This window comes from Pongo abelii, chromosome 1 (assembly GCF_028885655.2).
Source record: "Pongo abelii isolate AG06213 chromosome 1, NHGRI_mPonAbe1-v2.0_pri, whole genome shotgun sequence".
In the NCBI taxonomy this organism is placed as follows: domain Eukaryota; kingdom Metazoa; phylum Chordata; class Mammalia; order Primates; family Hominidae; genus Pongo; species Pongo abelii.
Window position 1 is genome coordinate 212834312 of NC_071985.2, and position 27108 is coordinate 212861419.

General features: G+C 50.9%; 1 protein-coding gene across 8 annotated transcripts in view; it reads left to right on the forward strand.

The window, feature by feature from the left end:
- The window catches only part of KIF17 (kinesin family member 17), a 53692-nt gene that overhangs the window by 21212 nt on the left and 5372 nt on the right, over positions 1 to 27108 (forward strand). For 2 of the 8 annotated variants that reach the window (XM_024250862.2, XM_063719793.1), the window contains 7 exons: positions 5359 to 5506; positions 7735 to 8291; positions 9568 to 9648; positions 10679 to 10890; positions 13309 to 13540; positions 24318 to 24576; positions 26026 to 26096. In XM_024250862.2, coding sequence (XP_024106630.1) covers positions 5359 to 5506; positions 7735 to 8291; positions 9568 to 9648; positions 10679 to 10890; positions 13309 to 13540; positions 24318 to 24576; positions 26026 to 26096 — 1560 coding nt within the window. Of the gene's footprint in view, positions 1 to 5358; positions 5507 to 7734; positions 8292 to 9567; positions 9649 to 10678; positions 10891 to 13308; positions 13541 to 24317; positions 24577 to 25980; positions 26097 to 27108 lie in introns of all 8 variants that reach the window. The other 6 variants (XM_024250865.2, XM_054546888.2, XM_054546886.2 and 3 more) reach the window with 4 other exon arrangements.

Sequence of the window (27108 nt, forward strand, 5' to 3'; positions counted from 1 at the left end):
GGGGTCGCCTGCCTCCTTCTCGTGGGGCGGCCTAGTGGACACTGCGTCAGATTGGTGCTGGCTGACGCCACCGCCACCAGGATTCCAAGAAACCCTGAGGTTTCTTCTGTGAGCCATGCTTGGAGGAAGCGTTGAAAATGTCTGTGCCCCTCCCCCCACCCCGCTATCCCTGCTTCCCTCCTGCCTCCCATTTGTTCTTTTTCTCAACTCTCATATTTATTGAGCACCTGCTATGCTCCTGGGACCGTGTTTCCCTTTCTATTCCAGAACCATTCAGGGAAAGGGAGGAGACCCCTCTGTGTAGGGAGGAGGGCACGGGCCAGGAGCCGGGTTCCGGTCCCCAGTCTGAACCAGGGGTTTGGACCAGAAGATTCCTAGGGTCCGTCCAGCTTTCTGCAAGTCCATCCTTATAGGCTCTGTGACTTTGGGCAGGTTGTTTGAGCTCTCTGAGCCTCTGTCTCATCTGCAGAACAGGCATCATAGCGACCTTCCTGCTGCTGCTTAGGGATGTAAGAGGATGAAGTGAAGGGCCGTCTTCTCCTTAGCGGGCTGTGTATCATGTACCAAGCAAGAGCTGGGAGTCAGCTCCGCCATTCAGTCCTTAACAGGCATATTGTGAGCGCGTGCTGGGTGCTGGACACTCTAGCCGGAGGGGGATGTGGGGCCAAGGAAGGGTTTTTCATGCTTTAAATGTTGGAAGTAAGAGAGCATGTCTTGTAGACTGTCGGGAATTATCCAGCACAGAGGGAGAGGTCGAGGTTATAGGAAGGAGGGGGCGGATTGCAAGCACAAGGTCCTGGAGCTGGGTGGCTGGGTTCAGAGGAGACGGAGCTTCCGGGTAGATCTGCAGGTGGGTCGGAAGGTGAGGGAGTCCTGTGCCTCCCTGTTCTCTGTGACTTACCAGGCAGGGAATGCTGGGGGAGAGGAGGGTTGGGAAGACAGAGCGAAAGGGTAGGACTGGGGCTGTGGGCTCGGCCATGTCGAAACCCGCCTGCCTGAGATTCAGATCCCATGTTTAAAAGTGAGAATGGGGTTGGGCGCGGTGGCTCGTGCCTGTAATCCCAGCACTTTGGGAGGCCGAGGCGGGCGGATCACTGGAGGTCAGGAGTTCAAGACCAAGCCTAGCCAACATGGCGAAACCCCGTCTCTACTAAAAATACAAAAATTAGTCGGGTGTGCTGGCACTTGCCTGTGATCCCAGCTACTTGGGCGACTGAGGCAGGAGAATCGGTTGAACCCGGGAGGCGGAGGTTGCAGTGAGCCGAGATGGCGCCACTGCACTCCAGCCTGGGCAACAGAGTGAGACTCTGACTCAAAAAAAAAAAATTAAAAATTAAAAAAAGAATGGAGATTGGTGGTGCTGTGCACATGCATGTGTGTGCATGTGTGTGTGCGTGTGTGTGCGTGCATGCGCATGTGTGTCTGTGGGTGCATGTGTGTCTGTGGGTGCATGTGTGTCTGTGGGTGCATGTGTGCACATGTGTGCCTGCATGTGCATGGGTGTGCCTGCATGTGTGTGCATATGTGTGTGTTTCCATCCATGTATTGCTAAGGTGAGGGTTGGGTTTAACCAGGGTCAGGGCTGTGCTGGGAGAAAACAATAGAGGGGCTGGGTGAGGGAGTCAGGGATGTTTGCTGACTCGAGTCATGGGCCCTGGGATGCCAGCTGGTGAGGAGGGCAGCGAGAGCAGGGGGCAGTGGAGGAGAGGACTGCAGGGCTCTGAGGAGCTGCCTGGTCATGGAACCTCCCTGGGCCTCAGTAACACTGTGGGCATTGCTTTGAGGTTCAAGTGTATCTAAAAATGTACTAAAGAATGCACGGTTACATCTGAATTATTCTCCGTCCCCTTCTCTCCCTCCCTAGGAGCCTAAATCAGTGCTGTCCATGCCAGTTTCTATTTGCCAAAGGGATCTGGAGAGGTGGGAGTATGACATGGTGCTTGCCCACGCCATCCCTGTCCTTGTCCCCTCTCTCTGGCTTACTACAGTGGCAGGCATGTCTGTCAGCAGTGGCTCCAGGAGACTATCTTTACTTCATAAAAAGGGTCCCAGACTATCATAAAAAAGGGTCCCAGACTATCTTTACTTCATAAATGCCCTGCCCTTCTCTTGGGCCGTGTGTGTCAGAGGCCTGAATATGTTGCATGCCCATTAACCTGAAGTTCTGCTCTGCCATTTACTGGCTCCGCGGGTGTTTCCTGAATCCTTCCTCTGGCAGGATCTCAGGTTACAAGACAGGATGGTCCTTCCAGCCTGGCCAAGATGGTGAAACCCTGTTTTTACCAAAAATATAAAAAATTAGTTGGGTGTGGTGGTGTGCGCCTGTAGTCCCAGCTACTCAGGAGGCTGAGGCAGGAGAATCGCTTGAACCTGGGAGGTGGAGGTTACAGTGAGCTGAGATCATGCCACTGCACTCCAGCCTGGGTGACAGAGTGAGACCTTGTTTAAAAAAAAAAAAAAAGGTGATGACATAATCATCCAAGGAGGAAACAGTTAGTGACCCCGAGGGAGAGGCAACAGGAGCATTGCCAAGAAAAAGAGGAGATTCTCTTCCAAGGAGAAACCATCAGCAATGGGCCTGGAGAGGCCACTGGCAGCAAGATCAGCTCCAAGAAGAAGAAAAAGACCCACAAACAGGCCAGGTGTGATGGCTCACGCCTGTAATCCCAGCACTTTGGGAGGCCAAGGAGGGTGGATCACGAGGTCAGGAGCGTGAGACCAGCCTGGCCAACATAGTGAAACCCTGTCTCTACTAAAAATACAAAAATTAGCCAGGCGTGGTGGCACGCGCCTGTAGTCCCAGCTATTCGGGAGGCTGAGGCAGGAGAATTGCTGCAACCTGGGAGGTGGAGGTTGCAGTGAGCTGAGATCACACCACTGCACTACAGCTTGGGTGACAGAGTGAGACTTCATCTCAAAAGAAAGAGTCCCACAAACCATCCCAGGAAGATCAGAATGAACATTTCCTGGGGGAGAAGCATGCCCCCAAGGTGGCATTTTCCAAGCCTACACCCCAATAAAAACAAATTCACAAGCACACACACACACACAGAATATAAATAGCATAATAGAAGCTCAGGAAGTGTGTTAAGAAGAAATAGAAGTCGGGCACAGTGGCTCACGCCTCTAATCCCATCACTTTGCAAGACCGACATGGTGAAACCCCATCTTTACCAAAAATACAAAAATTAGCCAGGCATGGTGGTGTGCACATGTAATAGGCTACTTGGGAGGCAGAGGCAGGAGAATCAGGAGAATCACTTGAACCTGGGAGGCGGAGGTTGCAGTGAGCCGCAATTGAGCCACTGCACTCCAGCCCAGGTGACACAGCAAGACTCTGTCTCAGGAAAAAAAAAAAAAAAAAAAAAAAGCAATAGAGGAAGGGACAGAGAGCAGTGTGGGAGGGCTTCTGAGAGTATGGTCAGGGAAGGCTTCTCTGGGGGAGGTTACTAAGCTGAGGCCTGGGAAGGTGCTTGCCCGGGAGCAGGGCAAAGGCCTTGGGGCAGGGAGGAAGTGGATGTGTCTAGGGGGCTCCAAATGTGCATCATAGCAGTTGAGGGGGAGGCAGGGCCAAATCACTTGGGACTCAGGTCAAGTTGAGGAGCTTAGATTTCATCCATGAACATGGGATACCATTAGCAGATCCTAAGCAGGGGAGACACCTGGATGGGCACCATGGCTGTGTCAGAAAGAGGTTGGGGCCAGAGTGAGAATAGAGGTGAGGACCAGGTGGCTGTTTGGACGAGAGCTGGTAGTGATAGCAAAGATGGAGAGAAGTGAGTGAATAAAAACATATTTTGTCATTGATGGGTTGAGGACCATTGGGCAGAAAGGTATTTGCCAACATGGAAAGGTGTTCATGATATATTGCTGTATGGATAAAATAGATTGCAAACAAATGCATATATTATTAGTCTGTTAAAAAATGCACTGAGAAGGCTGGGCATGGTGGCTCATGCCTGTAATCCCAGCACTTTGGGAGGCTGAGGCTGGCAGATCACCTGAGGTCAGGAGTTCGAGACCAGCCTAGCCAACATGGTGAAACTCCGTCTCTACTAAAATTTTTTAAAAAAATTAGCCAGACGTGGTGGTGGACACCTGTAATCCCAGCTACCTGGGAGGCTGAGGCAGGAGAATCGCTTGAACATGGGAGTTGGAGGTTGCAGTGAGCCGAGATCATGCCATTACACTCCAACCTGGGCAACAAGAGTGAAACTCCATCTCAAAAAAAAAGAGAAGCACTGAGAGGCTGGGTGTGGTGGCTTATGCCTGTAATCCCAACACTTTGGGAGGCTGGGGTGGGAGGATCACTTGAGGCCAGGAGTTTGAGACCAAGCTGGGCAACATAGTGAGACCCCTACTCTGTAAATTTTTTATTTATTTCTGTTTTATTTTTATTTTTGAGACGGAGTCTCACTCTGTCACCCAGGCTGCAGTACAGTGGTGTGATCTCGGCTCACTGCAACCTCCACTTCCCAGGTTCAGTGGTCTCATGCCTCAGCCTCCCCAGTAACTGAGATTACAGGCACGCCACCACGCTTGGCTAATTTTTGCATTTTTAGTAGAGGTGGGGTTTCGCCATGTTGGCCAGGCTGGTCTTGAACTCCTGGCCTCAAGCCATGCCTCAGCTTCCCAAAGTGCTGGGGTTACAGGCATGAGCCACCACGACCAGCCTACAAAATGTTTTAAAAAAAATTAGCCGATGGTGGCCGGGCGTGGTGTCTCATGCCTGTAATCCCAGCACTTTGGGAGGCTGAGGCGGGCGGATCACGAGGTCAGGAGATCAAGACCATCCTGGCTAACACAGTGAAACCCTGTCTCTACTAAAAATACAAAAAAATTAGCTGGGCGTGGTGGCGGGCTCCTGTAGTCCCAGCTACTCGGGAGGCTGAGGCAGGAGAACGGTGTGAACCCAGGAGGCAGAGCTTGCAGTGAGCAGCGATTGCGCCACTGCACTCCAGCCTGGGCGACAGAGCGAGACTCCGTCTCAAAAAAAAAAAAAAAAAAAATTTGTTGATGGTGGCATGCCCATAGTACCAGCTATTTGGGAGGCTGAGGCAGGAGGATCACTTGAGCCTGGGAGGCTGGAATGAGCCATGATTATGCCATTGCACTCCAGCCTGGGGGACAGAGTGAGACCCTGTCTCAAAAACAAAACAAAACAAAACAAAAAAGCATTGAGAACAGTTTGGAAAGGTCTTCACCAGCAAGTAATTATCGCAGTGTTGTACCATTGGATTCTCTTGGCTTACTTATATGTTCTGTATTGTTTGAATAACAAAAAAGGAATACCGAAAGCTGGGTTTCAAAATGATGATAAAATGCTGCCTGCCCTCTGGTCCCCCCCAACCCCCTCAGGAGTATGAAGAGCGCCTGGCCCAGCTGAAAGCCGACTATAAGGCAGAGCAGGAGTCTCGGGCCAGGCTGGAGGAAGACATCACTACCATGCGCAACTCATATGACGTCAGGCTGTCCACACTGGAGGAGAACCTGCGGAAGGAGACAGGTGGGCACCCCTTGCCCCCGCAGGCTGTCTCCAGGGAAGGTGGCCCCCTTTCTGCCTCACTGCAGTAACTGCATCACAGAGCATTTTCTACACCCCAGGCTTAGGTCTGTTTTATCCTCACAATGGTCCAGTAAGGTAGGTACCACAATTATGCTCACTATATAGATGAGGAAACTGAGGCACAGAGAGGGTAAGTAACTTGCCCATGGTCACACAGCTAGTAAAGGAGAGCCAGGATTTGAACCCAGGCAGTCTGGCCCCAGAGCCAGTGTTCTCACCCACAGCACTGCACTGGGATGGCTTAGCCATGGACTGGGCCCCAGCTCAAGGCTGACTGTGAGCTGTCAAGTACCACCTTTTCTTTAGAGGTGAGCCCCTACCCTGAATTTCTGTGTTTTCCATAGTCTCCTTTTACTTTTGAGCCTCTCTGTTACCAAAGCAAACACATTCCATAATAAGGATTTAATCCTTAGCCACAACTTTTTACCTATCTGGAAGTTTTTGTCTTCTTTTTTTTTTTTTTTTTTAATTTCTTTGTTTTGAGATGGAGTCTTGCTCTGTCGCCCAGGCTGGAGTGCAGTGGCATGATCTTGGCTCACTGCAACCTCCACATCCCGGATTTAAGCAATTCTCATGCCTCAGCCTCCTGAGTAGCTGGGATTACAGGTGCACACTACCACACCTGGCTAATTTTTGTGTTTTCAGTAGAGACAGGATTTCGTCATGTTGGCCAGGCTGGTCTCAAACTCCTAGGCTCAAGCGATCCACCCGCCTTGGCCTCCCAAAGTGCTGGGCTTACAGGCGTGAGCCACTGCACTCGGCCTTTAGTTTTTGTCTTCTTTTTGCCACCCTAGGATGTTCTGCCCTACCAGTGTCAGTCAAATACACATGCTGCCTGGAGGTCCAGACTTCCTAGCACTCATGAGTAGTGTAGAACCCAGGCCTGAAGTGATGATGATACTGATCGCGCCGTCGGTACCGCTTGTTGGCACATTACCACGTGCCGCATACTGTGTGGGTGCTTTACCTGCACCTTCTCACTGAGCCTCTGTCTCCCCAATCCAGCAAGGTAGGACTCCCTGAATCCTCCCATAACCATGTGGAAACCAAGGCTGAGAGAGATCCAGGCCATTTAGCTAGGGAGCGGATGCCATATTTCAGCAAAGGGAAAAATCAAGACCCTCTTACAGGGGTCTGGGACACGCGATAAAGAAATGGGTGGGAGGTATGAGAGGCGCCGGGAGCCCCCTGAACCAGAGCACTAGGGGGCCCATGTGAATGCAGCCCTGTCTCTGCTGCAAGGGAGATGCGCTCCTGGAGGAGACCCAGGGGAAGAGGAGGGAGCAGATTCTAGCATTTTATGCCCTTTGGAGTGTTCCCTTCAGTCCAGACCGAATATGAGGCCTCCAGCAGATCTTCGTCTGGCTTCTGGAGCTCTGACATTCATCCACAACATTCATTTAGCTCCCGTGGATCTAGCATATCCAGTGGACGAGAGCCCTGGGCTGGGCACTCCAGTGAGGGCTCCGAGGGCACCCGGGCATGGAATCTGCTGAGTTCTCAGCCTTGGAAGGCAACAAGGCCCCAGGAAGCCTGCCAGTGTGTGAAGAGTGGTCCCAAGGCAGGGTGTGACGTAAGAGCCCAGCCCTTAGTGGCTGTGGAGGTCAGAACGTGGGGGAATCCCAGCGTTGGTCAGGGAAGGCCTCCTGGAAGAGATGGAAGGTGGTAGGGTTTGGGTTCTGATAAGAGCAGAGATGGGAAGGCAGGCAGACTGTAGCCAGCCTCTGGAGGGTCTGGGAGGCTCTGACTCAAGCTGGTCTTTTAGAAACAGTGGGCTTGGGCCAGGCGCGGTGGCTCACGCCTGTAATCCCAGCACTTTGGGAGGCCGATGTGGGTGGATCACGAGGTCAGGAGATCGAGACCATCCTGGCTAACATGGTGAAACCCTGTCTCTACTAAAAATACAAAAAAAAACTAGCCAGTCATGGTGGCAGGCGCCTGTACTCCCAGCTACTCGGGAGCGAGGCAGGAGAATGGCATGAACCTGGGAGGCAGAGCTTTCAGTGAGCTGAGATCTCACCACTGCACTCCAGCCTGGGCGACAGAGCGAGACTCTGTCTCAAAAAAAAAAACAAAAAACAAAAAGCACTGGGCTTGGAGCCACCTTCTAGGGAAGGGTCTCTCATTCTGACCCTTTAAAAACCTGAAGGAAGTTCTCCATTTTGCAGAGGCTGTCCTGCAGGCGGGAGTCCTCTACAAGGCTGAGGTCATGTCCAGGGCTGAGTTTGCCAGCAGCTCTGAGTACCCGCCTGCTTTTCAGTATGAGACGGTGGTGAAACCCGAGGTCTTCTCCACGACCGACACTCTGCCCGGTGACGATGTCTCCAAGACTGAGGTTTCCTCCAGGTTTGCGGAGCTGCCCAAGGTGGAGCCCTCCAAGTCTGAGATTTCTCTGGGCTCCAGTGAGTCATCCTCGCTCGAAGAAACCTCTGTGTCCGAGGCTTTCCCTGGGCCTGAGGAGCCCTCCAACGTGGAGGTCTCCATGCCCACTGAGGAGTCCAGGAGCAGATACTTCCTGGATGAGTGCCTCGGGCAGGAGGCCGCTGGGCACCTGCTGGGGGAACAGAACTACCTCCCGGAAGAGGAGCCGCAGGAGGTGCCCTTGCAGGGGTTACTAGGCCTGCGGGACCCTTTTTCCGAGGTGGAAGCCAAGCTGGCCAGACTCTCCTCCACCGTGGCCAGGACAGACGCACCCCAGGCAGACGTCCCCAAGGTCCCCGTGCAGGTAGCTGATGTCACGCATGGTGCCATGTGAACACTGAGCAAGCAGAGCTTGCCCAGGGCCCGGAGCTCACTGTCCACACACTGTTCACACGCACGGCCTCTGATGCTCAGGCCGTGGCTCCACTGTATCTGCTGTGGCTCTGGCAGTGGTGGCTGGTTCAGGGGCACCTGCTGTCCAGGGGTTGGGGAAGGAAAAGCTCTGTCTCATGCTCTGTAATTCAATAAGAAAGTTGGGGTCGCGATGCAAGGTTATGCCAGGTGGGCTCCTGTTCTGCAGACGGAGGGACAGCTGTACAGGGCGTTTGCCCAGTTGCCATGGTTACAGTGAGTGTCCAGGCCTGAAGGAGCCTTGGGCAACGCTCACCGGCTCGTGAGCTCTGTAATGAGCTCGGTGGGAGGTCTGTGGGAATACAGCCACCTTTCAGTGACCACGAGGTTTCTGGGACACTGCTCTTCCTCCATCTGGCCCCCTGACCAACGTCTTCTCCCTTTTCAACAACCCTCTTGTTTTTAAAACAATGTTCCTCTTGGCCAGGCACATTGGCTCACGCCTGTAATCCCAAAACTTTGGAAGACCGAGGTGGGTGGATCACCTGAGGCCAGGAGTTCAAGACCGGCCTGGCCAACATGGTGAAGTGAAACCCCATTTCTACCAAAAATATAAAAATTAGCCAGATGTGGTGGCGTGCACCTGTAATCCCAGCTACTCAGGAGGCTGAGGCAGGAGGATCACTTGAACCCGGGAGACGGAGGTTGCAGTGAGCCAAGATTGCACCACTGTACTCCAGCCTGGGCGACAGAGCGAGACTCCATCTCAAAGAAAGAAAAAAGTCCTATTTTCTTCTCTCTTTGTTCTCTGCTTTCCTTTCCTTTCTTGTATGTGTGTATTTTGTGTGTGTGTGTTTGTGTGTGTGTGTCTGTGTGCGTGTGTATTTAGAGAGAGAGACCCCAGGTCTACCACTTCCTTGGTTGTGTGACCTTTCTGGGCTCGGTTTCCTCATCTGTAAGATGAGGATGCTTCAGAGGAGCGGATGAGGCAATGCTCCTGGTACACAGCAGGTGCCCACCACACTCCTGTCTTCCCGTTTCCTCTCTTCCCTGTTCTCTCCCTCATCTCTTCCCTCCTTTGTGCTCCTTCTCTCGGGAGTGACAGGCAGGGGAGGTTGGGGGGTGGTGGGAGGCCTTGGGGAGTTGAAGTGAGGCCAGCGGTGATGGAGTAGAGGATGGTTCTGGCCCAAATCAGCCTTCTTCCTCCCCCATCCCCTCTTTCCTCCCAGGCCCCCGCGCCGACAGACCTGCTGGAGCCCAGGGATGCCAGGCCCGAAGCTGAGGCGGCTGATGACTTCCCACCCAGGCCTGTGAGTACCTCCCCGGGCCTCCATGTGGGGGACGGGGTTCTCTTCAACTTCCTGGGAAACTCCAGCTTGTCTCCTCCCTCCCTGAGCTTCAGTTTCCTCATCCATGAGCTGAGAACAACAACCCCAGCCTTCCCCGGGCTTGTGGCCCATGGCCCGTGGCCAGGCAGTGTGCAGTGGGAGGAACCATCATCTTCTTCTTATGGAGTGAAAGTGGCCTGTTGTTCTGGATGGTGGCTTTCAAGCCTTCCTTAGCCTTGGCGTCCTTTGTGTAAAGGAATTGAGGCCCAGTGTGTGCAAAGGACGAGGGCTGCAGGTCAGGGCTGGTGGCCCCTAAGACACCATCGGGGAACCCAATTTGAACACCCCAGGGGAGCGAGAGGAGAGGAGGCTTTAAATCTCCCCACATTTATAGAGGAAGAAGACAGTCTGGACTCAAGTGTGGGCTGGGCACGGGGCCTGCAGCAGGCTCTCAGCAGGGCGTAGATGGAGCGGCTGGGGCAGCCCTGGCTAGGAAGTGACTCTGAGGTGGGACCCAGGTGTGAAGGAGGGACGGGGGGAAGCAGCAAGCAGAGGGGACAGCAAGTGCCAAGGTCCTATGGCTGGAAAGACCTTGACTCTCTCAGCAATGGAAAAGGAGGCCAGGGTGGCGCGGGAGGCTGTGGAGGCAGGGCTGGCAGGGAGGAAAATGGACTTTCCTGTGAACGAGACGGGAAGTCACGAGGGGCTCATCAGGAACGGGATGTGATCGGTTTCTATTTTAAGATGGCCCTGGCTGTCTGTGGAGACTGGATTGTGGGAGGTGAGAGAGGAAGCTGGGAGCCTTCCTCCTAGCGTGGGGGTGTCAGTGGGAATAGCGGCAGTAAGAACTCAACAGGGTGTGTTTTTGTGTCACTGGTGTCCCTGAGCCGGAGGTGAACTGTCAGGGCTGCAGCAGGCAGAATGGCCCCGTCTGGGACTGAGCCACCTGGGAGCTGTCGGTGGGGGTTGGGGCAGCCTTCCCACCTCCACCTGGGTTTCTCTTCACACTCAGGAGGTAGATCTGGCCTCGGAAGTGGCCTTAGAGGTGGTGTCGACAGCAGAGCCTGGCGTGTGGTTGGAGGCTGAGGCCCCGGTGGCCCTGGTGGCTCAGCCTCAGCCCCTGCCTGCCACAGCTGGTGTGAAGAGGGAGAGCGTGGGCATGGAGGTGGCGGTGCTGACCGACGACCCGCTGCCTGTTGTGGACCAGCAGCAGGTGCTGGCCCGGTAAGCAGCAGAGCATGGGGCTGGCGGGACCCCACGGTGAGGTGGGAAGGGGCTGCGTTCCAGGATGGAGGCGGGGGTGCCATAGCTTCCTCCCAGCTCTCCCTTCTAACGTGGCAGGGCGGCCCTGATCCCCTCTCCAGGCACAGTGGGGACTGGGCGGGCAGGGCTCTGTTCTGGAAGCTGCACAGGCTGCCACCAGCATCCCTTGTCAGGCCTGCTGGCCTTCAGGTTTCAGGAATCCCAGGGCAGAGTGTCGCAGGCTTTTCTCCCGTCCGAGCCAAGCCCCCAGTCCCCTGGCCTCCAGTGCCCTCCCGGTTGTGAGACCCACTCACCCACAGGACAAGCCATCCCCAGGCACTCTCTGGGACCGCCTGGGGAGCTGGGCTTTCCTCACTTGCTGTGTGGCTTTGTTAGGTTACTTAACTTTTCTGAGCCTCAGTTCTCACTTCTGTTAATGATGATGTCAGCCCGACCTCCATGTCACAGTCATCCAGGGGTTCAACAGGGGGAGACTCAGTCCCAGAGGCCACAGTTCAGACACTAACTGAGCGACCCCTGAGTGCTGGGCCCAGGATGCAAGGATGAGCAAGCTGCTGCCTCAGCCCCAAGGGCCCACAGGCCAGGGCAGAGGACAGGCAGGGCCAAGAGGGTCCTGTTCTCTAGCAGTTCCCAGCCTGCCTCCTCTACTAGCTCTGCCACCTCGGGCCAACTTGAAACCTCTCTGTGCCTTCGCTGCCCATCTTCAGAATGGGCGGTATCAGTAGTCCCAGTGTGAGAAGCTTGTGGTGAGGGTCAAAATGAGGCATTGCCTGCAGCATGGCAGCCCCATACCAGGCATGCAGTAAACACTTGGCACGTGTCCTGGCTGTTTTCACAGTGTGGTGTGGAGGGAAGGCTGGGGGGCCTTCACAGAAGTGGAGACACCCGAATAAGGTTTGCTGCAGGGGTGGCATCCTAGAGAAAGGGCACAGCACCTGCAAAGGTGTGGAGGTGGGACCCAGCCCGGGCATTTGGAGACATGCAAGCTGTGAGTGAAAGCTGGAGTGAACCGGGGAGGGGGGTGCAGGGGAGATGGAGGGAAGACCCTGTGTGCCCTCCTTGGGTGCTTGGGCTCCATCCTGATGGAGACCCACAGTAGGATTTTTTTTCTTTTTCTTTTTTTTTTTTTTTTTTGAGACGGAGCCTTGCTCTGTTGCCCAGGCTGACTGGAGTGCAGTGGTGCGATCTTGGCTCACTGCAACCTCTGCCTCCTGGGTTCAAGCAATTCTCGTGCCTCGGCCTCCCAAGTAGCTGGGATTACAGGTGTGCACCACCATGCCCGGCTAATTTTTATATTTTTAGTAGAGATGCAGTTTAACCATGTTGGCCAAGCTAGTCTCAAACTCTTGACCTCAAGTGATTCGGCTGCTTAGGCCTCCCAAAGTGCTGGGATTACAGGCGTGAGCCACCGTGCCCAGCCCCACAGCAGGCTTTTAAACAGAGCAGTGACATGGACGTGGCTTCCTTTTGTGCCAGCTGCCATGGAGCCTGAAGTGGTCAGAGCCTGGCTGCTTGGGTTGCAAAGTTCCATTTTTTTCCTGAGCATGATCCTCTCCTTTTGTGAATCCTTATCAAGCCTTTGGTACCAGCTACTCACTCCCTTTGGAAAGAGGTGGGGTTTGAAACATTTTTGTGTTGCTTCATTAGACAGTGGGAGGTGGGAATTCCCATAAGCCTTTCTCTATAGTTATTTAAAATTTGTATCTTTTTTTGGCATTGGTGTATTTTTATTTATTTATTTATTTCATTTTAATTTTTTTGTAGAGATGGAATCTCTCCATGTTGCCCAGGCTGGTCTCAAACTCCTGGGCTCAAGCGTTCTACCTGCCTCAGCCTCCCCAAGTGTTGGGATTATAGGCGTGAGCCACTGCACCCAGTCTAAAATTTGTACCTCTAAAGGTGCAAATTTGTACCTCAAAACTCTAACCGTTTTTGAGCATTTTGGACATAAATAGTCTTAACAATGTATTGTGCGTGTCCCTGCCTGATTAAATATTGTGCGCTGAGTGTATTGAACATTTTTCACAACGCAGGGTTCTTCTCATCATCCAGTGGCCTCAGACACAGAACGAGCCTGCTCAGCTGCAGGGAGCACCAGCGTGGGAAGTCCGCGGGTCGGGGGTGGGTTAGCTGAGCCCACGGGAAGATTCCCGCCCTGACCCGCCACTGTGGTCGAGTGCACAGGCACGAGTTGGGCAGGAATCCTGGTTGTGACCCTGAGCAAGCAGCGTCCTGTCGCCGAGCCTCGGTCTTCCTCCCTGTGAAGCGGGGTTGTTGGAAGGATCTGGGGAGCCCACGCATAGCCTGGAGCCTGCTGGATGGCACGTGCTTGGTGATGGGCAGATATTGTCTTGTTTGCTTTCTCCTCCGTGCCGGCAGTCTGCAGCTGTTGGAGCAGCAGGTTGTGGGTGGAGAGCAGGCCAAGAACAAGGACCTGAAGGAGAAGCACAAGCGGCGCAAGCGCTACGCAGACGAGCGCAGGAAGCAGCTGGTGGCTGCCCTGCAGAACTCGGATGAGGACAGTGGGGACTGGGTGCTGCTCAATGTCTACGACTCCATCCAGGAGGAAGTGCGGGCCAAGAGCAAGCTGCTGGAGAAGATGCAGAGGAAGGTGAGGACCAGATGCAGCCCCCCCATGCCCGGCTACCCAGAGATGGGTGAGACCCCCTGATCCAGGCATCCCTACACCTTGTGGGAAGCCAGGCAGCCCTCTACTTTTTACACAGCAGGCATGCATGCATTTATTATTTATTTTTAGAGACAGGGTCTCTCTGTGTTGCCCAGGCTGCAGTGCAGTGGTACAATCAGCTCATCTCCCAGAATCAAGCCATCTTCCTGTCTCAGTCTCCCGAGTAGCTGAGACTACAGATGTGCACCACCACACCTGGCTACTTTATTAAATTTTTTGGACAGGCAGGGTCTCACCATATTGCCCAGGCTGGAAAGCACTTATTAAGTGCCTGCAGTGTGACACACCCTGTTCTAATGCTGGCAGGCAGAGCAGTCACAGTGATAGACGTGTCCCTGTCGCTGTGGAGCTTGCCTCCCAGTGTGTGTGTTGTGTGTGTGTGTGCATGCATATGGGTATGTTGTGTGTGTGTGCATGCATGCGGGTATGTTGTATGTGTGTGCATGCATGCAGGTATGTGTTGTGTGTGTGCGTGTGTGTGTAAGAAATAACACAGCAGAGGCCGGGCGCTGTGGCTCACGCCTGTAATCCCAGCACTTTGGGAGGCCGAGGTGGGCGGATCACGAGGCCAGGAGATTGAGACCATCTTGGCTAACACGGTGAAACCCTGTCTCTACTAAAAATACAAAAAATTAGCCAGGCGTGGTGGCGGGTGCCTGTAGTCCCAGCTACTTGGGAGGCTGAGGCAGGAGAATGGCGTGAACCCAGGAGGCGGAGCTTGCAGTGAGCCGAGATCGCGCCACTGCACCCCAGCCTGTGTGACAGAGTGAGACTCGGTCTCAAAAAAAAAAAAAAAAAAACCAAACAAACAAAACAAAACAAAAAGAAACAATACAGCAGAGAAATAAGCAAGAGAATATCAAGGAGTGGTCAGTACTGTGAAGAGAATACCAGGGCGAGACAACTCCATTTTTATGTTTTCATTTTTGTTGACGGTTAAGTGCACAAATTACAAACACACAACTTGATTCATTTCTACAAAGTGCTTTCCACAAAGCATGCCCATGAAACGAGCACCCAGACTGGGAACCTCAGAAGGACCTGGGCTACCACAGGTGGGGGACAGGGATGTTCTCCTGGAGGTAGAGACTTCTGGGGGAACTGAGAGAGAGAACCAGCCCTGGCCGGCGTGAGGAGGAGCATTGGAATGGAGCCTGAAGCAGGAGTGAGGTCAGCATGTTCTAGGAGCGGAAAGTGGGCAGATGCGGCTGGAGAAAGGGAGTGAGGCCGGAGTCAGGGACAGTGCGAGTCTGCCCGCGGTGAGGGTCACATGCACGGCCTTTAGAGCTTTCTCTGTGCTGTCTGGGTCTCCTGATCCTCATGATGGCTCCTTGGCCATCTGCAGGGTCCTCCCCACCCCCCTGCCCCCACCACCATCCTGGCAGCCTAAGGATCTTGCCAAGCATAAAACTTTTTGCCTCTTTTGGCTGGATGCGGTGGCTCTCGCCTGTAATCCCAGCACTTTGGGAGGCTGAGACGGGAGGATCACCGGAGGTCAGGAGTTCAAGACCAGCTTGGCCAAGATGGTGAAATGCTGTCTCTACTAAAAAAAATACAAAAATTAGTCTGGCGTGGTGGCACATGCTGTAATCCCAGCTACTCAGGAGGCTGAGGCAGGAGAATCCCTTGAGCCTGGGAGGTGGAGGTTGCAGTGAGCTGACATCGCGCCACTGCACTCCAGCCTGGGTGACAGTGCGAGACTGTCTCAAAAACAAAACAAAACAAAACCTTTTTACCTCTTTAACCTCTTTAGTTTTTTATTTTCCTGGCTTTTTTTTTTTTTTTTTTTGAGACGGAGTCTTGCTCTGTCACCCAGGCTGGAGTGCAGTGGCGCGATCTCAGTTCACTGCAAGCTCCGCCTCCTGGGTTCACGCCATTCTCCTGCCTCAGCCTCCCGAGTAGCTGGGACTACAGGCGCCCGCCACCACGCCCAGCTAATTTTTTTGTATTTTTTTAGTAGAGACGGGGTTTCACCGTGTTAGCCAGGATGGTCTCGATCTCCTGACCTCGTGATCCGCCCACCTCAGCCTCCCAAAGTGCTGGGATTACAGGTGTGAGCCACCGTGCCTGGCCTTTCTTGGCTATTTTATATCTTTTCTTAATGTTCCTTGTTATATTTCCAGTTGAATTCATTCTCCCATAGATATCTTGAATTAAGTCTACATTTCTAATATTTTTTCCTTTCTTTTCATTGATGTCCTATTTCATATCTTCTTGATTTTTTTGTCCCTTTCTAAGTTTTCAATTTTGGATTAGAAATGTTCATACCTGTGCATGCCTGTTTAAGAACATTTTATTCAAATGTATTCTAATTGGGGTTATTTTTTATTTCTTATTTTTAAGAGTCTCACTCTGTCACCCAGGCTGAAGTGCAGTGGCACGATCATAGCTCACTATAACCTTGAACCCTTGGGCTCAAACGGTCCTCCCGCCTCGGCCTCCCAAACTGCTGGGATTACAGGTGTGAGCCACTGCACCTTGCCCTGTGTTACATTTTTAATCTGCTGGCTTGGTTCTGTGAGCTTGTGCTTTCGGGGAGAATTTTCTTCACTGAAATGTTTTGATTTTTATTTTCTGTTTCTTCTAGTAGCTTTGGTTAGACACATCTGTTCTTTTCTGTTTACTTTGTAAACAGTCTTGTTTTTCTGGACTATCAATAACTGCTGAAGGCAGAGATGAAGTTTGGGGTGGTATCTTAGTTTTCTTCATTCAATAGCACACTCTTCTCTTTGTATAGTGAAGTGTAGTTTTAAATAGAACTCTAGGCCGAGCACAGTGGCTCATGCCTGTAATCTCAGCACTTTGGGAGGCTGAGGTGGGCGAATCGCTTGAGTCTGGGAGGTGGAGTTTGCAGTGAGCGGAGATCGTGACATCGCACTCCAGCCTGGACAGCAGCATGAGACCCTGTCTCAAATCAATCAATCAATCAATCGATCTCTGATTTGTTTCCTATTGCTGTGTTAACAAATTACTATAAATTTACTTACTTAATATACACAAACATATCATCTCACAGTTCTGTAGGTCAGAGTCCGGGTACAGTGGGGCTGGCTTCTCTGCTTAGAATTCCACAAGGCTGAAATCAAGGTGTTAGCAGGGCTGGACTTCCTTCAGGAGGTTCTAGGGGAAGAATTCTTTTCCACACTCATTTCAGGTGTTGGCACAATTTAGTCCGATGAGGTTGGTTGCGGGACTGAAGTCCTTATCTTTTTGCTGACCATCGGCTGTGGGTCACTCTTGGCTTCTAGACACCGCCTGCATTCCTGGGCTCCTGGATCCCTGCAAAGACAGCCAGAGTGGGGAGCAGTCCCTTTCACGCGTGGAATCTCTCTGACTCCACTCCTGCCTCATCTTTCAGAAGCATCTCTTCTACCACATCTCTCCTGCCTGCCTCTCTGCCTTCTCTGTTGCTTTTATTTTTATTTTTCATTTTATTTTGAGATAGAGTCTCACTCTGTCGCCCAGGCTGGAGTGCAGTGGCACAATCATAGCTCACTGCAGCCTTGACCTCCTGGGCTCAAGAAATCCTCCTGCCTCAGCCTCCTGAGTAGCTGGGACTACAGGTACGCACCACCACGCCTGGCTAATTTTTTTTTATTTTATTTTTTGTAGAGGAGGGGTCTTGCTATGTTACCCAGGCTGGTCTCAAACTCCTGGGGGTCTTGCTATGTTACCCTGGCTGTCCCAGGCTCAAACGATTCTCTTGCCTCAGCCTACCAGGTAGCTGGGACTGCAGGCGCATGCCACTGCACCTGGCTAATTGTTTTGTAAAGAAGGGGTTTTGCCATGTTGCCCAGGCTGGTCTCGAACTCCTGAGTTCAAATGATCTGCCCGCCTCAGCCTCCCAAAGTGCCAGGATTACAGGCATCAGCCACCGCACCTGGCTGCAAAGTCCTTTTTTTTTTTTTGCCAAGGAAGATACCATATTCACAGGCACAAAAAGGGGGGGGGCAAAAATCTTGGGGGTGAAAGCTTGTTTTTTTGGTGGTTGGTTGTCTTTTGTGGTTTTCTCTTGTTTCTGCAGGACTTTGTTTCCACCTCAAGGGCGCTTCCCACTTCTAAATGCAGCACCTTCCGGAGACTTAACTCCTCTGGTCCTGCACACGTACTGCTCTCTTCCATCAGTTTCTCATTTTCAGGTTTCAGATCCGTTTTTAGGATTTTCTTGTGCCTTGTGGAGGGACTGCACCCTGCCTTCCATCACCTCATTCCTCCTCACCCCATGCTGTCCTGGATGCTCTCTGCTTACCTCCCCATGGGGTGGGTCCGGGGCTGTCTGCTGGACTTGGGGGTTTATCTCTGTACTTCCATGTAATTCAAAGCTTCCAGCGTTCTGTCTTCAGGTCATGCTGTAGGCTGGTTAAGGGTGGTTTTATTTTTCTCTCCTGGTTCTTCTGTATCTTTTTTTGGAGATCTTGTTGGCGAGATTCAGGCTTAGATGGATGTTTTCATCCTCAGGTACCTAGAATGCTGTTTATTTTATTTTATTATTTTATTTTTTTTGTATAAGGAAATACGTACGTATGTGTGTATACACACTGATATGGTTTGGCTGTGTCCCCACCCAAATCTTATCTTGAATTATAGCTCCCATAATTCTCATGTGTTGTGGGAGGCACCCAGTGGGAGATAATTCAGTCATGGGGTCGGTTTCCCCCATACTGTTCTTGTGGTAGTGAATAAGTCTCATGAGATCTGATGGTTTTATAAGGGGAAACTCCTTTCTCTTGGTTCTGATTTTCCTTTTGCCTGCCACCATGTAAGACGTGCCTTTCACCTTCCACCATGATTGTGAGGCCGCCCCAGCCATGTGGAACTGTGAGTCCATTAAACTTCTTTTTCTTTATAAATTACCCAGTGTCGGGTATGTCTTTATGAGCATTGTGAAAATGGACCAATACACACACACACACAGGAACACACGTGCCATCTCTTTCTTAGATAAAAGTAGCTCTAGTGCACGCTTTCTTCTACCTAGCTTTTCTCACATAACAACGTATAGTATCCTGAAGGTCACAGCAGTATGGAGAGATACTCCTCATTCTTTTTTGTTTTTGAGACAGAGTCTCGCTCTGTTGCCCAGGCTGGAGTGCAGTGGCCCGAGCTCAGCTCACTGCAATCTCCACCTCCCAGGTTCAAGAGATTCTCCCACCTCAGCCTCCTGAGTAGCTGGGACTACAGGCGTGCACCACCCATGCCTGACTAATTTTTGTATGATGAGTTTCACTGTGGTGGCCAGGCTGGTCTTGAAGTCCTGATCTCAGGTGATCCACCCACCTCAGCCTCCCAAAGTGCTGGGATTACAGACGTGAGCCACTACACCTGGCCTCCTCATTCTTTCACAACTACATAGCTCTCCATTGTGAGGCTGGATCATTGCTTATTGAGTCATTCCTCTCTTGATAAACACTTGGGGTGTTTCCAATATCTTGTAATAATAAAGGCTGCTGTAGTAAACAGCCTGTGCATATGACTTCTGTATTCTTGGTAGGTTTCTTTGGAATCTATTCCTCCAACTAGGGATGATAGGACAAAGGGTAATGCAAGTGTGATTTTGCTCAATGTCACTAGATATGCCAACTTCTCCTCCATAAGGATTGTATTGTTTGGTATTTCCACTAGCATGTATCCATGTGTTTCTCACCAGCAGAGTATATTTACAAAAACCTGGATTTTCCTTTTCTTTATTGAGACGAGGTCTCACCCTGTTGCTTGTGCTAGAGTGCAGTGGCACGATCACAGCTCACTGCAACTTCAACCTCCTGGGCTCAGGTGATCCTCCTACCTCAGCCTCCCGAATAGTTGGGACTACAGGCATGCACCATCATGCCTGGCTAATTTTTGTATTTTTTGTAGAGACGGGGTTTCGCCATGTTGCGCGGGCTGGTCCCAAACTCCTGGGCTCAAGTGATCCTCCTGCCTTGGCTTCCCAAAGTGCTGGGATTACAGGCATGAGCCACTGCATCCGGCCCCCAAAACCTGGATTTTTACCACTTTGTTTGGTGAGAAATAATATCTCAGTATAGTTTTTTGTTGTTGTTGTTTATTTTATTTTATTTTTCTGCAATGGAGTTTCGTTCTTTTGCCCAGGCTGGAGTGCAATGGTGCAATCTCGACTCACTGCAACCTTCGCCCCCCAGGTTCAAGTGATTCTCCTGCCTCAGCCTCCCAAGTAGCTGGGATTACAGGCATATGCTACCATGCCTGGCTAATTTTTTGTATTTAGTAGAGATAAGGTTTCACGGTGTTGGCCAGGCTGGTCTTGAACTCCTGACCTCAAGTGATCCACCCACCTTGGCCTCCTAAGGTGCTGGGATTACAGGCATGAGCCACTGTGCCCAGCATCAGTGTAGTTTTAATTTGCATTTTTCTTATTATGAGCAGTGTTAAATACTTTTTCATATGTTTTGTGGCTATTTGCAGCTTTTCTCTGAACTATTTTTATCTCTTTTGCTCATTTCTCTATTAGGGTGGTTCTTTTTCTTTTCTACATGTAGAAACTCTTTATACATTAGGAATATTAACTCTTGGTCTGTGATATAAATTGTAAATTTTTTTCCAGTTTGTCTTTTACTGTGCTTTATGGTATTATTGCCATATGAAAATTTTCAATTTTTAGATTTTGTCAAATTGACCAACTATTAAAAAATTATTGCATATTGATTTTCAATCATAGTTGGGAAAATTCCCTCATGTTTTTTTCTAGAACTTCTGTGGTTTCATCTTTTTTACATTTAAATCTCTGATCCTTAATCTGTCACAGGGGTAGAGAAAAAAAGTAAATCTCTAATCTAGTTGGAGTTTATCCTGGTACATGTGTGAGGAGCTGATTCGATATTATGTTTTCTTTTTTTCTTTTTCGTTTTTTTGATAGAGTCTCAGGCTGGAGTGCAGTGGCACGATTTCTGCTCACTGCAACCTCCACCTCCTAGGTTCAAGTGATTGTCGTGCCTCAGCCTCCTGAGTAGCTGGGATTACAGATGTGCACCACCACGCCCAGCTATACAAAGTACAAAACTTATATTCCAAAAACAATGAAAAAATGTGAAAGTAATTAAGACGACCAAAATAAATGGAAAGACATCTCATGTTCATATGAATTGGCAGACTCGTATTGGTGAGAGGTCAGTACTCCTCAAATTGATCTACAGATTCAAGGCAATCCCTATCAGAGTTCCCGCTGGTTTCTTTGCAGAAATTGATAAGCGGATCCTAAAGTTCACAATGAAATTCAAGGGACTCAAAATAGCCAAAACAATCTTGAAAAGAACAAAGTTAGGGGAATCACACTTCCTGGTTGCAAAGCTTTGCTACAGTAATCAAGACTGTGTGGTACTGGCATGAGGACAGACACACAGATCAATGGAATACAAATGAGCATCCAGAAATAAACCCTCATATTTACAGTCATCAATTAATTTTTTTTTTTTTTTTTTTTGAGACGGAGTCTCGCTCTGTCACCCAGGCTGGAGTGCAGTGGCGCGATCTCGGCTCACTGCAAGCTCCGCCTCCCGGGTTCACGCCATTCTCCTGCCTCAGCCTCCCGAGTAGCTGGGACTACAGGCACCCACCAAGATGCCCGGCTAATTTTTTGTATTTTTTAGTAGAGACGGGGTTTCACTGTGTTAGCCAGGATGGTCTTGATCTCCTGACCTTGTGATCCGCCCTCCTCGGCCTCCCAAAGTGCTGGGATTACAGGTGTGAGCCACCGCGCCTGGCCCTTTTTTTTTTTTTTTTTTTGAGACGGAGTCTTGCTCTGTCACCCAGGCTGGAGTGCAGTGGCGTGATCCTGGCTCACTGCAATCTCTGCCTCCCGGGTTCAAGCAATTCTCCTGTCTCAGCCTCTCAAGTAGCTGGGACTACAGGCGCATGCCACCATGCCCAGCTAATTTTAGTATTTTTTAGTAGTGATGGGATTTCACCATATTGGTCAGGCTGGTCTCGAACTCCTGACCTTAGGTGATCCACCCACCTCGGCCTCCCAAAGTGCTGGGATTACAGGAGTGAGCCACCACGCCCAGCCTGTCAATTGATTTTTGATAAGGATGCCAAGATAATTCAGTGGTGAAAGGACAGTCTTGTCAATAAATGGTGCCAGGGACAACTGGATATTCACATGCCAATGAATAATGTTGGACCCCTACCTCACACTCCATACAAAAATTAACTCAAAATGGATCAAAACCTAAATGTAAGAGCCAAAACTGTAAAACTCTTGGAAAAAAACGTAGGTGTAAATCTTTGTTACCTTGGATTAGGCAGTGGTTTCTTAGGTATGACACCAAAAGCACAAGTTACTTAAAAAAAAAAAAAAAAAAAAAAAGAGGGATAAATTGGATGGTCCAGTGGCTCATGCCTACAATCCCAGCACTTTGGGAGGCCGAAGTGGGAGGATTGCTTGAACCCAGGAGTTCAAGACCAGCTTGGACAACATGGGGGAAACCCTGCCTCTACAAAAAATTTTAAAAATATTAGCCAGATGTGGTGGCATGCACCTGCAGTCCCAGCTACTCAGGAGGCTGAGGACTGGGAGAGAGGGAGGACTGGGAGGTCGAGGCTACAGTGAACCAAGATCACGCCACTGCACTCCAGCCTGGTGACAGAGCGAGAATTGAATGGCATATGAATTATATGAATTATGTCTCAAGAAAACTGTTATAAAAATTATCGTGCTGGGTGCGGTGGCTCACACCTGTAATCCCAGGACTTTGAGAGGCCGAGGCAGAAAGACTGCTTGAGGCCAGGAACTCCAGACAAGCCTGGGCAACACAGGGAGATCCTGTCTCTACAGTAAATTAAAAAATTAGCCAGGTGTGGTGGCTCACACCTGTAGTCCCAGCTACTTGGGAGGCTGAGGTGGGAGGATTGCTTGAGCCCAGAATGTCGAGGCTGCAGTGAGCTGAGAAGGTGCCGCTGCACTCCAGCCTGGGCAACAGAGTGAGACCCTGTCTCTAAAAAAATAACAACAAACAAAAATTATTGTGAGTGATTCCAGATGTACAAAAATATATGATTATTATACCCACTAACACCATGTGCTTACTACCCAGTCTAAGAAATGGAGCAGGGCCGGGCATAGTGGCTCACTTGTAATCCCAACACTTTGGGAGGCCGAGGTGGGTGGATCACCTGAGGTCAGGAGTTTGAGATCAGCCTGGCCAACATGGTGAAACCCTGTGTTTACTAAAAATACAAGAAATGAGCTGAGTGTGGTGACTCAAACCTGTAATCCCAGCTTCTTGGGAGTTAAGGCATAACAATCGCTTAAACCCTGGAGGCAGAGGTTGTGGTGAGCTGAGATCATGCCACTGCACTCCAGCCTGGGTGACAGAGTGAATCTGTCTCACAAAAAAAAAAAAAAAAAAAAAAATGGAGCAGGCTGGGCCACTGTGGCTCACGCCTATAATCCCAGCACTTCATAAAGCTGAGATGGGAGAACTGCTTGAGTCCAGGAGTTTGAGACCAGCCTGGTCAACAAAATGAGCCTCATCTCTATTTAAAACAAACAAACAAAATAAATGGAACATTGTTAATCTAGTTGAAACCCCTGTGCACCAGCCTCTCTGTGGCTGTCCTGCCCACCCATGTCCTGCCAGCTGTTCTCAAATGGGTATCAGTGCATGAATTCAAACATCCTTCTTTTATTTTTATTTATCTATCTATTTATTTATTTATTTTGAGACAGAGTCTCACTATGTCGCCCGGGCTGGAGTGCATTGGTGTGATCGTCACCTTCACCTCCCAGGTTCAAGCAATTCTCCTGCCTCAGCCTCCTGAACAGCTGGGATTACAGGCGTGCGCCACCACACCTGGCTAATTTTTTTGTATTTTTAGTAGAGATGGGGTTTCACCATGTTGGCCAGGCTGGTTTCAAACTCCTGACCTCAAGTGATCCGACCGCTTCAGCCTTCCAAAGTGCTGGGATTACAGGTGTGAGCCACCACACCTGGCCTCAAACATCCTTCTTTACTAATCAAACTGTACCTGCTCTTTGAGGAAACAGGCTGTGCCCCAGGGAGTCTTGGGGCTCAGGGAGAGGGTGGTTATGGCTGGGGCTGGCACTCACCTGTGCTCAGGAGGGACCAGAGGGACCGGTCTGGCAGACTTGAGCAGGAGACCAAAAGAATCTGGAACCCTTGATCAGATCAAGGTGGGTCTTATTCTTAGGTCCATTGTTTAGGTCCAGTGTTTGTCACACCGTAACACAGGGCTGTGGCAGTGGGAGAGTGAGGATTGTCAAGTCGGAGAGTTTATGCCTGTTGTCCTCCTTAGAGATGTCACTTGTGCAATTCTCTGATATCCTTTAGAACGGTGGTGTTGGATGTGGGGACTTCTCAAAGGCTCCTGAATAAAATATACAATGGGGGATAGTGACTGAGGGGCTGGCTGTTGGGATTGTTGATCAACTTTTCCCCTACATTTTGCAGGGCTGGGGGGACACATTAGGTGCTCATTTAAATGCTGGGTGGAGAGGCAGCAGGGTGATTGGATAGACGGAAGGATCAGTGGGTGTGAGAGGAGGTGGATGGATGGATGGAGGGAAGGATGGCTGGATGGATGGTGGGGATGAGAATGGATGGCTGATCAGGCCAATGAACAGATGATGTGTGGCTGCTGGCAGGACAGTGAGTGGACAGGGTGGTTAGATGGAAGGGGAGGTATCTTTCCCTGCTCACTGCTTGTCATCCTTTGCTTTCAGCTTCGGGCAGCAGAGGTGGAGATCAAAGATCTGCAGTCCGAGTTTCAGCTGGAGAAGATTGATTACTTGGCCACCATCCGCCGGCAGGAGCGTGACTCCATGCTCTTGCAGCAGCTCCTGGAGCAGGTGCAGCCCCTGATTCGCAGGGACTGTAACTACAGCAACCTGGAGAAGATTCGGCGTGAGTCCTGCTGGGACGAAGATAACGGCTTCTGGAAGATCCCACATCCCGTCATCACAAAAACCAGCCTCCCAGTAGGTCAGGAGCTTGGCTGGCCCTTGCCCTCCCCTCCCTCCTTCACAGCTTACCATCCTGCAAACTGGCAGGGAGCGTGGGCCTCTCCTTGCAGGCTGTGGGTGTAGCAGACACGTGACCCTGGGTACCTGATGCATCAGGACTCTGAGAAAGTGGTGTATTCTGGAGGCAGACAGATGTGGGTTGGAATTCTGGCAGCACCATTCCCTGTGTGCCCTTTTTGGGACTCGGTGTCCTCATCTGTGAAATGGGGATGAATAACAGCACCTTTCTTAAAGTTGCTGTAAGGCTTGAAATGTGTTAATAGGCCAGGTATGGTGGCTCATGCCTGTAATCCCAGCACTTTGGGAGGCTGAGGCTGGCAGATTGCTTGAGTCCAGGAGTTCGAGACCAGCCTGGCCAACATGGTGAAACCCTGTCTCTAAAAAAAAAAAAAATAGAAAAAGTAGCCAGGTGTGGCAGCATGTACCTGTAGTCCCAGCTACTTGGGGGGCTGAGGCGAGAGGATCGCTTGAGCCCGGGAAGTCAAGGCTGCAGTGAGCCAAGATCGTGCCGCTGCACTCCAGCCTGGGTGACAAAGTGCGACCCTGTCTCAAAACAAAGCCCGAAAAAACAAAAACCAGAAATGTGTTAATACACATGAAACCCTTACAGCAGTGCCTGCACATAGTGAGTGCTCGCTGCATGTTATTGTTATCCTAATCAGCATTGTCACTGGTTCATCCTTACAACAGCCCTGAGAAGGACAGGTTTTCTACGCATTTCACATAGGAGGACACAATCTCAGAGGGTCCAAAGTCACAGTCACAGCAGTGAGTGGGAGGACCATGGATTGAAACCCATAGTTCAGAGTTTCAGGCCTGGTTCAGCTTCCGCTCTTGCTGCTGACCTCCCGTGTGGCCTTCCGAAGATCACTGTCCCTCTCTGGGCTTCTTTACAAAGAAGGGGTTGGATAAGATGACCTTGAAAGCCTCCTCACCTCTGATGAGTCTCAGAGTGAAGCCAGACATGCTGTGGCTCTCTCTCCAGCCACGGACCTGACTCTGCCCATTTGGGGAGCCCGCAGTGCCCCCCAGGAGTCCTCCCTCTTGCTCAGAGTGTTCATCCAGGTCCGACATCTCTGATGTTTATTGACACCATCCCTGCTGAGACCCCAGCCCGTTCCATTTCCCACATGCTCTGGGATGCAGCAGCCTTTCCTGTCTGTCCCCACCCTTGCCTGCTGTCTTGCCTGGAAGCCCCTTGGCTGCTGTCTTGCCTGGAAGCAGATGAGGGTCTTCTCTGGTGTCTGAGCCCCTCCTGCTGTCTGTTTCTTAAAATTATCCCTTGGCTTGGGCTGGGAAGTGTCCTCCCCTGTTTAAGCCTGAGCCAGGCCTGACCCCCACCTCCACCTGTGCCCTCCTCTAGGCCTTGCACCAGGCAGCAGTGACTTCAGCTTTTGTTTTCTCATAGCAGTTTCAACCGGGCCACAGAACAAACCAGCCTGCAAAACCTCTGCAGCAGACAACGGCGAGCTGAACATGGTGAGGACCCCAGGAGAGGGAGTGGGGTGTTGGGGTCTGGGAGGGGTTTGCCCCCAGTGCCGTGGGTCGGCGTTACTGCAGAGAGCTGGTCTTCCACTTTCCTCCCGCCTAAGGATTAAAGAAGGGGCCAAGGCTGGATCCTTTTCATGTCCCTCCATTGGCACCTAGACCCTCAACCCCCTCTGGCCCTCATTCAAAGATACTCACAGTCATAAATACCAAGGGAAAGTAGATGGTTCCTGGTGGCCCATCTTGCCAGTGAAGGACAAAGGCTTCAGCCTCAAACTCAGAGGACAAGCAGCACATTCTGGTTTCCTGCTGGTAATCCTCAGACCAAAAGGGTCCTCACAGGGTTCATGAAGCAGTAATTGGGATTCCTAAGTCACTTTATTTTCCCCTCTCTCATTTTCTTTTTTTTTTTTTTTCTTTTTCTAAGCTCAGTGGCAAGACCTATCTCCTATATTTTGTAGTGCAACAGAAATGCATGTTCTTAAAGCATGGGTGGTTTTTTTTTTTTTTTTTTTTTGAGATGGAGTCTCGCTCTGTCACCAGGTTGGAGTGCAGTGGTGCGATCTCAGCTCACTGCAACCTCTGCCTCCCATGTTCAAGCGATTCTCCTGCCTCAGCCTCAGCTGGGAATACAGGCGCGTGCCACCACGCCCAGCTAATTTTTGTATTTTTAGTAGAGATGGGGTTTCACTGTGTTGGCCAGGATGGTCTTGATCTCTTGACCTTGTGATCCTCCTGCCTCAGCCTCCCAGAGTGCTGGGATTACAGGCATGAGCCACCACGCCCGGCCTCTATTTTATTTTATTTTATTTTATTTATTATTATTATTATTATTTTGAAATGGAGTCTCGCTCTGTCGCCCGGGCTGGAGTGCAGTGGCGTGATCTCGGCTCACTGAAAGCTCTGCCTCCCAGGTTCACGCCATTCTCCTGCCTCAGCCTCCCAAGTAGCTGGGACTACAGGCACCTGCCACCACGCCCGGCTAATTTTTTGAATTTTTAGT